The following is an 11,327-nucleotide window of genomic DNA, read 5'->3' as shown; positions in this document are numbered from 1 at the left end:
TTAGTTTGACCATGCTCTTGCCTAGTCTGAGTTTAGCGACCCTCTTTCCTACCTCCACAACACCCTGTGCGTGTCTATCACAGCATTTATTATTCTTTATTAGACGCTCGTTTACTTGTTTGCTTCACCCATTAAAGACTCGTTCCCAGGACCAATCTGTGGACTTAACAGTCCACAGAACCAAGCGGTGCTTAACGTATAATTGCCCAAACAGTAAATCTCTAGACTTTAGCAAGAGGGAAGATCAGAACTCACAATGTCCTCTATTACACTCGGTTTCTTAAACACATCGCTTCAGGTCTAAGGTGTGATGTCTACACCTCATGACTGGAGAGAATAACAAAAAGTGTTAATTCATAGATGGACACAAATGTTTTTATTGTTTATAATAACCGCTAACATTATTAGGTACTTACTATGTGTCTGGTGCATACCTATGTACCTACGTACCTTCCCATTTAACCCTCACATCAAGCTTGAGGTAGGCAGCAGTATTCTCTTTTTTATAGGCAAAGGCGAGGCACGGAGAAGTTAGGTATCTCGCCCCATGTCACGGGAACGGCAAAACTAGGCAGTCCGATTGCAGACAGAGTCCGTGTTCTTAACCACCGGGCTACAAACTCAATACTTCTTAGAGCATAAAAACCGTGCTTCGAAAAATTAAGCAGTCCACTTTTTAAACCATAATGGAATGTTACTAAATAAAATCTAAATTTTAAAAGTTATGAGGATGTACTGACAGACCTCTCTGCAAAACTCAATGGTTCTCCAGTCATATTTCAATCACAAAATTTACAAATAGGTTTTACATTAGAAATTTCAAAGTAAATCTCTACATATGGTTAATGTAATAAAGAAAGAGCTTTATCCATTACCACCACAAACACTTGTTTCTTAAGCTATAATAAAATTTTAACTAATACTTTTGGATTCAATCTTGTGATAATGATTATATAAAAATAGATAACGAAACTGTGACATCAGTTAATTCACGGTAACCTTTCAGCATACAAGTAATTCTCAGTTTTATTGGAATGTATTGCCAACTTCTAGACATAGGGTAGAAATGACAAATTTCCTTGAAAGTGTTCTCTCATATTCTATTTCTAAGTAACAGGATAATTTGGCAAGATCATTTGGAAGCTGTATTTATTAAAAATATCAATAATGAATTGCTTCATTTTAATTAAGAACATACTAATACAAGTTGTTCCTAATGCATTTTCTATGTTTCTTGTGATTGATGCTTTTGATACCGTATTGAGCAGAAAAACACTTTCTAATAGAGCAAATTGAGGTATTACAGAAGAGTTGTGAAGACCACGAACAAAGTAGCAGAGGTAAGTATCTATTAGTACCTTGACTTTCGAACAATGAAACTCATCTAGTCATTGCAAAGAACGAAACGGTAGCAGACTGCTGTAATACTAAAGGCCAGTGTCCTCACAGAACCCCCGAGTACCCTGTGTAGCCCCCCACAGAGCCTGCTAGTATGCACTCAGTGCTCCCACTGCTGTTGACAAATCATGAAACCTTTCCAAGTTGCTGGCAGAAATGTAAGTTTACAAACATGAATCATCAGTACCTATGAGTCTCTGCATGTCCAATCAGAAAGCAGGCATGCAAATCTAGTAATTGAAGAAATCAGCCGCGCTGAGTCTAAGACCTGGGGTCCGGACAGGTGCCCCACAGTCCAGGGCAGAGCTAAGAAGTCCAACGTTGGTTAATAGATAATACGATACGACTTTTAAAAATTTCAGTTATTTCTGGGGCGTCAGTTTATGCTGCTCTTTGCCTCTCTATAAATAAGCAGTCAACAGTCTATCTTATGTTAGCTATTTTTCTAAAACTAATGATGGCTTAAGTATCTGGAAACATACCAACTCTCCTAAGTACAGTATTGATGCATTTTCATAAATATTAACATATCTGGTTTTCTTCGATGCATTTTACTTTCCACAGAGTATTTCCCATTCAACAGAGGAATCCTGTGATTTAGAAAAGAAAACAAAACATTCAGTTCCCTACCTTACGCACAGCATTCACAGAATACGGTAGGTACTCAAGGTGTTATCTGGGTATGTCACTATCAAAAAAGCTTCACCAGCTACTCCTGAGCAAGAATCACTACCAGGAGTACACCGAGTAGCAACTTCTTCTAAAGGAAACCAGTGGCAATTCAGTCTCAGAATGTAAAGATCCCAGTAGAGATGAAAAGTAGGCAGTAAAACACATACCTGCTGTTACTACAATACAGCAAGGAAAACAGCAGAAGTTACACAACTCAGAAGAAAAGGGGAATGGGCCGCAGACAAAATATTGGCTTGCCAGAATTTTTTTTAACTTATAAAGTACCTGTACAAGAACAAGGGACACTTCATAGTCAACTACCCACTGTCAGTATGTACCACGCTCAACTCAGGATAAACCAAATTGCAAGAAAATGGCCCAAATGACCGAGAAGACTTCCTGTAACTAACAAACAGCACTCATCCTTAATAAGCAATGTTTACCTCTTACGCAGTTTTGTAAAGTTCCCAATTACCGAATGTATACGGAAACTTCCTCTGTGAAAGAGTAAGATGACTTTGATATTATCAACACATAATGTGAATGTCAATCCGATGGCGAATTCAACTATTCTTGAGTTTTAAGAGAGAGGTTTCATGCTTTGTTGAAATGTAGCTTATTGTCAGGAAATTCCCCTTCTTCCACTCTCCAAGTTAGTAAAAACAAAAAATTAGGTTATGTTTATATTGAATTTACAATCTTTTTCACTTAAAGGGATACCCCTAAATCTTGCTATAATTACGTTAATGTAAATGGTTGTTCTTACTCATCACTATACTCAACTTTAGAAATTAAAACTAAGATATGAAAAAGAATCAGCCATTTTCATTAACTCATTTGAACTGAAATCTTCTCAAAATACACACTGCAAATACGCTGAGGGTGTCCCTCAGGCATTTCTGGGCTACATTCCATTAATGTTTAGTAGGTAATGACTGAAATAACTGAATATTTTGTGTAATATAAAATAAATACAGAACTTACATAGTTTGCAACAGCTAACAACATGAGTTTTGAAATGTCCTTTCAGCTACCACAACAAAGCAGTTGTAGAAACCATTACTTATATTTCAACCATGGACGCTGCTCTTAAAACACAATGTACATCTGGCTTACAACCAGATCTGAAAAGCACGGATTAATGTGCTGAGTCTATTTCTCTACAAAAGAGCCAAGAGACAATAATTTTGCTCTCTCTTACACATTCTGGGGTGGGGGGAGGAGGGGAAGCCAGATCAAAGTAAGGCGGAGTCAAACTTGGCAATAAATCATTACGAAGGAAAGAGCGGCACGAAGGTGAACTTCAGAGAGAGTGTTTTCCATATCTGCAAGTGTGATCTTACTTGAAAACAAGCACTGATATTCATGAAGATTCTAGAAAGCTCTAACTAACTTGATGACCTAGGCTTTCAATCTTTCTTGTCTCCATAACATTCAGCTGTCAGCACCTCCAGCTATGCACACAAATCCCTAACACGTTCCTCGTCTGATTCGCACTATTCAGCGTCCGCAGACATTACCAGTGACGTCATGCAGAATATTACTTACGACATTTTCCTGAACAGCGACTTTGAGTAAAAGCTGGAGCATCTGGGCTTTACAACCATTTTCTTTTCATTTTCTCAGTTTGGTTTAGGAAGTCATTGATGGAGACTGAGTTGAAAGTAAAAAATGCTAACTTGTCAATTTTAATGAAAAAGGGATGGCTATAAACAAATGTAAGTAAATACTGTTCTAGACAAATAGAATAACGAAGTCACACTTGACACTGACAAACGCTGAACTTTCTTTGAAACCACACGAGCTTCTGTTGCGGCAGCTGCAGCACAGACCTTGACCGACAGAGAGTAAGACCGGAGAGGGCGGCAGAGGAGGAGGGCAGAAAAGTGGACTTAAGCTGTTACATTTTAAAAGTCAGTGAGCAATTCATATCAGAAAATCAACTTCCAGAAGAACATTAACAGTGAACTACCACAGCTACAGTGAATCTTTTCCTTAGGAACGGAAGACAACAAAACAACATTTACAAGTAGTAGAAAAAAGGTGAATTATTCACATTCTAAGAGGTTTTTCCTGGGTGGGGGGAGTGTGTGCATGTGCGTATGTGTGTAATGTGTATGTGTGCAAGCTTACAAAATTGAAAATGTGAAATAAAACTGATTTATATTAAGATTTTGTGATTAATGGAAAAAATTTAAGAAAAGAATGTTTTCCTTGAGGGAAAAATATTTTCCAAAACTGGTTAAAAAGCACCTAAGAAACTGTGCTGTAGGCTGTCACACTGGAGGTCTGAGATTCTTTGTATCAAATGCAGCATAACAAAAGGCATTTCACAGCATCATTTTAGGGAAAATGTTATCTGCTCTGAATCACACGGAGAGCAATGAAAAACTCTTTTAATTGTTTATAATTCACAAATTTTTGTGGGTAGCAGCGGTTGCTCCTGTACATGCCCTTAAAAAAAAAAAAATGAAACAGAAGTAATAGAGTAGAGAAAAAAATTGAGAATAAAGAGTAGCAGCATTGAATAGAAAAGCAAATGCTTAAATACATTAGAGAAGGCTTAAACCAAGAAAACAGTACTGAGCAGCTTTCACGTACACGGAGTAAAGTGTACCGCTTAAATGCTCACGGATAACATTTTCCCCGTGTTGAAAACAGGAGTCTGCTTACTGGTATTTTTGATATTAAAAAAAAGGACATTCAGTACTGTAACCCTAACAGCTCTCTTCCAGTATTTTTTAACCATTCAGATGTATTTTGTGGGAATATTTATTCACATAATTTTGCTTAATACATTTCTTTCTTCACAAGACTGAATTTAAAAGTTCTATAACATTTTCAATTACAGTAATAACACATTAATAAATTATAAATTAACAAAATCTTCATATTTGCTTTAAAAATCATTTATCAAACACTAACCTCCAGATTATCTGGAAAACTAAAGATGCAAATTGCTATAAATCTGGCATCCTAATTAAATTCTGATTTTTAAAAGTATATAAAAGTCCCTCAAATTATTCCAAGTTCCACTCAAGAAAATTTTATTTTACCCTTTTCACAAGTTATTAAGCTTACAACCTGCTAAAGTATTTTACCCAAATGTGGGAAAACTGCCTGGAGATGCAAAGCACAATAAAATAATTACATGAAAAGAGCAAACAGAAATACCCGTTAAAACAGAGTTATTGTAGCTGGCAGCACTTAAAACTCGTAACTGTGTTTTTTTTAAAGTTGCATAGCTGCAGGACTTCGCTGATTAGCTGTCAGCAGTTTTATTTAAGAGGAAACACTACACTTAATAAACTGTAATTCAGAAGACAATCTGAGATTTAATTAATTAAAATGTAATTATGTAACCTGATTACTCTTTGGACTGCATTCTGATAATGTTAAACTTTTAATTAATTTAACATTGTTAAGGTATTTTAGCTTTCCTATGTAGAAGTCTCTTTTCCACCTTTGGGGAAAAATAATAGAACAGCTTGAGATCATGGTCTACATTCAGAGAATGTTTTACTGCTTGATTACATTTCTTGGTTTCACATTTAAGACTTTAATTTATAGGAAATAAATTATGTGGTCTTCAGTTTAAGAAGAGATGAATGCAGAAACACCATGTTGGGGAAAACAAAGAGACCCCCAAACTAAAAACACAACAAATCAAAACACTAGTTGCGCAGCTGTAGAGAACTTAATACAAAAAGTGAATCAACGTTTCAATCAGCTAACTTTGGCGTCTGAACACACGACGTGTGCCAGTATTACCCACGCAGATGACTACTGGGGGTGTGCAGCGTTCTCAAAGTCCCTGGGAGTCCTCGGGTCATGGTGGGTGCACTGCGTGTGGCAAGTGTCCTCTCTCCAGCAGGACTTTTTCCCTGGACGACCGTCCATCTCCGCACCCCCCGAGTAGCACGGCACTCCGATTTCAGGCTGAGTATGCCTGTGTCTTTTGTTTTGCTTTTCCAGAGACAGATCCTCACATCCTCTTGGTTTTTCAAGCATCTTGAGAAAAGAAGAAAACCTGTGTAAAAGTAGATGCATTTTGGTTTAAGCAGTGGTCCACAACAGTAACAACTAATCAAAACACAACATCCATTTGACCATGAACCTTGCTTTAGCCACTGTAAATTTTCATACACTTCCCACTATTCTAAAAACTCATAAATTAGTGCTCTGCAAAAGAACAGATCAAGGACACAGAAGGACCAATTAAAGCTTAAAATATAACAAAAAAATCACCACTACATCAGTTATTCCCCTTCTACAATAAAGGCTATACCCAAGTACAGAAAACATCCCCCCAACTTACTAAATCTCTCCCCAAATAACCAAAAACCTCAAATTAAAAATAATAAACAATTTCATAACTAATCAACATCTTCTATTCATGTAATTCTACTTTGGGCTATTACGTTCTTACGCCCTAAGAAATGCTATCAGAAATGCTGCTACGAGTTGCCTTTTCTTTAAAAAAAAAAAAAAAAAAAAAACCTTTGAACAACACTGACTCCAGGTCCAACCCATGAACTACTGATCTGGAACAGCAGAGAGATAAGAGGAGTTAGTGTGACAAGCCAGGGCAGCCAGTACAGAAGCAAAATGTAAACAGTTAAGACATTTCACTTCTTTGCGCTCTTCAAACACCACTTCCAGAACCACAGAGGCTGACCGTACTGACTGTGCTTCTGAGGGCAGCGGCCACCGAACTCAGGCCCTACGTACGAAATAAAGAAAAGGATGACACCGATACAGGGGTAAGGAACTGAAATCTGTTTGAGACCAGAAGACCCGCGAGAGACGAGAGGCGCGCCCTGCAGGCCAGAAGCTCACTGAGATGAGAGAGGGAGAACTGAGCTGACCGGACCACGACGTAGAAACTTCCATCCCGTAATTCCCACCGCACACATGAAAGTTTGCTGCCTTAGAGGACAAATTTCACCTCCAAGTAAAACATTTTGATGGATTACTCTGGCATATAAAACACTAAGACAAAAATTTCCTTTTATAAGCATTGGTTCTTAGTATCAATACTTCTCTTAAAAATGTTTGTATCATTTTAGCCGGTTTTAATTTACTGGCCCAGGCAGAAGGTGACACTGCGGACATAGCAAAGCACTCTCCTCTTGAAAACACCTGCCCTCAGTGAAGTGACGTCACGTGCACACACACACACACACACACACGCTATAGCGCTGTGCACTGCCCTCACACGCGGTCTCGCCCCACTCCCGCCGGCGTCTCGTCCCGCACAGTCTGCCGAGGCGCGGAGACTGCACGTGCCCAATGGCTGTCTCTGGTTTCCTGCTGAGCTTCTCATCCGCGGCCCCGTGAAGTCACAGACACACCTCACTTCACTGTGCTTCCCTCGGGTACACTTCAGATAGTTTTTTTTTTAGAAACTGAAGGATGTAGCAACCCTGTATCAAGCACAGTCTATTGGTACCGTTTTTCCAAGAGCATTTGCTCACTGCGTGCCTCTGCCACATTTTTGTAATTCTTGCAATTATCTCACACTTGTCACTGTTACCGTATCTGTTACTGTGAGCTACGATCAGTGACCTTTGATGCTGCTGAGGCAGGTGTTCTGGGGCACCATGCACCACGCCCACGTAGGACAGTGACAGTGACAGATGCCGTGTGTGTTCTGACTGCTCCAGCAGCTGCCCCTTCCCCAGCCTCCCTCCCTCTCCACGGGCCTCCCTACTCCCCGAGACATGACGATCTTTTTAATCTGGCCAATTAATAACCCTCCGATGGCCTCCAAGTGTTCAAGTGGAAGGAAGAGTCACACATCGCTCACTTTAAATCAAAAGCTAGACATGAGTAAGCTCAGTGAGGAAGGCCTGTGGAGCGCTGAGACGGGCTGAAAGCTAGCAACGCTGTGCATACACAGGAAAAGGTCTTGAAGGAAATTAAAAGTGCTGCTCCAGTGAATGCACTGATAAGAAAGCAATGAGAATGCAGTGAGTGATAAGAAAGTGCAACAGCCTCGCTGCTGCCATGGGCAAAGTTCTACTGGTCTGCAGAGAAGATCAAACCGGCCGCACTCCCTAAGCCAAAACCTAACACACAGCAAGGCCCCCACTTTCTTCCATTCTATGAAGGCTGAGAGGTGAGGAAGCTGCACAAAAAACATCTGAAGCTGCCAGAGGTGGGTCATGAGGTTTAAGCTGCCTCCATAACACCAAAGTGCCAGGTGAAGCAGCAAGCGCTGATGGAGAAGCTGCAGCAAGTTACCCAGAAGGCCCAGCTGAGATGATTCATGAAGGCGGCTACACTCGACAACAGAGTTTCCCTGTGGAAGAGCAGCCTTAAGTTGTAGACGTCATCCAGGACGCTCACAGCCGGAGAGGGGGAGTCAGCGCCTGGCTTCAAAGCCGCAAAGGACAGGCTGACTCTCCTGTGAGGGGCTAATGCAGCTGGTGACTTTAAGTTGAAGCCACGCTCATTTACCATTCTGAAAACTCTACAACTTTCAGAATCATGCTCTAAAGAACTCTGCTAAGTCTACTCTGCCTGTGTTCTGTAAAGAGAGACGTGAAGCCTGGACAGCAGCACATCTGTCTGCAGCACGGTTTACTGACTATTTGAAGGCCACCGTTGAGACCAGCTGCTCAGAAAAGATGCCTTTCGAAATATTACAGCTCACTGACAATGGACCTGGCCCCCCTAGAGCCCTGATGGAGATGTGCAATGAGATGAATATTGCTTTCATGCCTGGTAATGCAGCATCCGTCCTGCAGCCCAGGGACCAAGGAGTGATTTCGACTTTCATGTCTTACTCAATAAACACATTTTTGTAAGGCCACGCCTGACAGTCATTTCTCTGGCAGATCTGAGCAAAGTAAATGAAAACCTTCTGGAAAGGATCACCATTACGGATGTCGTTAGGAACCGTTAGGTACCACCAGTGATTCATGGGAAGAAGGTAAAATATCAACATCAACAGGAGTTTGGAAGAAGCTGAATCCAACCCTCCTGGATGACTTTCGGGGGCAAGACTTCAGCGGAGGCAGTGACTGCAGCTGTGGTGGAAATGCCCAGAGAACGAGAACTGCAACAGAAGTGGAGCCTGCAGATGTGACGGAACTGCTGCAATCTCATGAAAAATCTTCGACGGATGACGAATCGCTTCTCATGGATAAACACAGAAAGGGGTTTCTTTTTTTTTAAGTTTATTTTTAATTGTCCCGCCCCCCGCCACCCCCCGTGAAAAATAGTTTTTTAAGATGGAATCTATTCCTGCTGAAGATGCTGTGAGGATTACTGAAATGAGGGGGAATCTACTCCTGCTGCAGATGCTGTGAGGATGACTGAAATGACGTAGAAGGATTTAGATTAGGACATAAACTGAGCTGATACGCAGCAGCAGGGTCTGAGAGGTCTCCAATTTTGAAAGAAGGTCTACTGTGGGGAAAACGGTATCAAATAGCACAGCATACTGCAGAGAACGCGTCCACGAAAGGAAGAGTGGATTGATGTGGCAGACTTCATCGTCTTAGTTTTAGAAACTGTCACGGCCACCCCAGCCTTCGGCAACCACCACCTACCTGATCAGTCCAGCTGTCATCAACATTGAAGCGAGACCCTCCACCCACAAGAAGCCCTTGCTGAAGGCTCAGGTGATAGTCACCGTTTAAAAAAAATTAAGGATGTTGTATTTCTTAGACACATGCCACTGCAGCACGGGGTGCATCTCACTTTACGTGCACCGGGAAACCAAACCACTCGCACAGCTCACTTCACCGCCACCATTGCTCTACCGTGGGGCGGGGGGCGGGACCTGCAATGTCTCGGAGGACGCCTGCACCCAAGTCTCCTTTGTCAGTGTTCTAAGCTGCTGCCACCAAACTGTTCTCATTATGAGCAGAATTCCTTGAATGGGTTTATTACTTCAAAACCTCAAATATAAGAGGAAATGGAAGAAACACAGGACTAGACCTCAAGATATTGTCTACTCTATCCCCTGCCTTCAGCCCTCGCCGCTCAGGAAAGACTTGTCGTCCTTTACTGTCTTGAGTCTCTGAAGATAGAAGTTCTGCCTCCTTCTGAAACAATTTCAGATTGGCTAAAATGTTCTGCCTCGACGTAGAAACCGAATGATTTCTTTCATTTCTGTAAGTCTTCTTATAAAAAGCTTTTCCTATATATAATAATGAACTATTTCTTCTTCACAGCTAAATGATGCCAATAAATTCACCTCATGGAACATGAAAAAAGGCAATAGTCCAGAATAGTCAAGTGAGGTTATCATTCAATTCACTAAACATTTTCAGATAATGCAGAACCATGAGTAAAATAAATCAGAGCAAAACAAATTGTTTTGGGTTTAAAATTGAATCCCTCCCACCTTTTTTTGGTCTATTATATAGGCAGGTACTATATTATATGCTGAGGATACAACGGCAAATATAAAATTGAATGAATGACTACATAATGCAACTTCTTGAAGAAAATGCTCCTACCTAGTAATAGCAAAATAGCTAAAAACTCAATCTTTGGAACCAGAATGCCTGGGTTCAAATCCCACCTCTACCAAGGAACTAGCTATGGAACCCTGACAAGTTAAGTTTCTTAACCTCTCTGTACCTTAATTTTCTCATCTGCATAATGGGAATAGTAAGAGAACTGAGCTCTAAGAGTTATTCAAGCAATTAGGTGAGTTAATAAATGCAAAATGCTTAGAGCAATGCTTGACACATCATAATGCAATATAAACACTAACTATTATGATCGGAATGATATTATATTGCATTACTTAAGAACGTACTTGGGAACTTAAGGATAAGAGTATGGAGTTTGATTCTGCTTGTTTGCTGCACGACCTTGGACCACTGGGGCAACTTGCTGCTTAAGGTCATGGAGTTTACCCCCAGGATTCTCACTGGCAAAATGGAGTCATGATCTGTACTCCATGGTTTTCTTAGAAAGTATTAAACAAAAAATTAAATATGCCAATGTGTATTAAAGAACCAAGAATGTAGAAATTAATCAAGAAAGGTATTTTTTTATATATCTTTTAACATGAGTTTTCTATACAGAAGCCTAATACAATGTCTAAATACACACACACCTGAGTGAATGAATGAAAGAAGCAGTCACTAAGAATGTATAAATCAGATAACAATTTAAATAGTAATTTAAACAGGAAAAGGGAGGATTACCTATAAAACAGGAAGCTGACGCTTAGTCTGAAGGGTGCTCAGGACAGGATCTATTTACTTCAAACCATTCGTCTATGCAGCTAG

At 40.3% G+C, this 11,327-nt stretch overlaps 1 protein-coding gene across 2 annotated transcripts in view; it reads right to left on the bottom strand.

Moving 5' to 3' along the window:
- Nucleotides 1–1,132: 1,132 nt before the first annotated feature.
- Nucleotides 1,133–11,327, bottom strand: part of ZNRF2 (zinc and ring finger 2) — a 77,205-nt gene continuing 67,010 nt past the window's right edge. The window contains exons 4-5 of one of the 2 annotated variants that reach the window (XM_053917722.2): nucleotides 11,244–11,323; nucleotides 1,133–6,100 (exon numbers count right to left, since the gene is read on the bottom strand). In XM_053917722.2, the coding sequence (XP_053773697.1) occupies nucleotides 11,266–11,323 (58 nt within the window). In that variant the 3' untranslated portion in view covers nucleotides 1,133–6,100; nucleotides 11,244–11,265. The remainder of the gene's footprint in view (nucleotides 6,101–11,243; nucleotides 11,324–11,327) is intronic. The other variant, XM_053917721.2, reaches the window with a different exon arrangement.

The sequence above is a fragment of the Desmodus rotundus genome, unplaced genomic scaffold (genome assembly GCF_022682495.2).
Source record: "Desmodus rotundus isolate HL8 unplaced genomic scaffold, HLdesRot8A.1 manual_scaffold_159, whole genome shotgun sequence".
Classification (NCBI taxonomy): Eukaryota; Metazoa; Chordata; class Mammalia; order Chiroptera; family Phyllostomidae; genus Desmodus; species Desmodus rotundus.
This window is presented reverse-complemented; position numbering and strand designations above follow the sequence as displayed.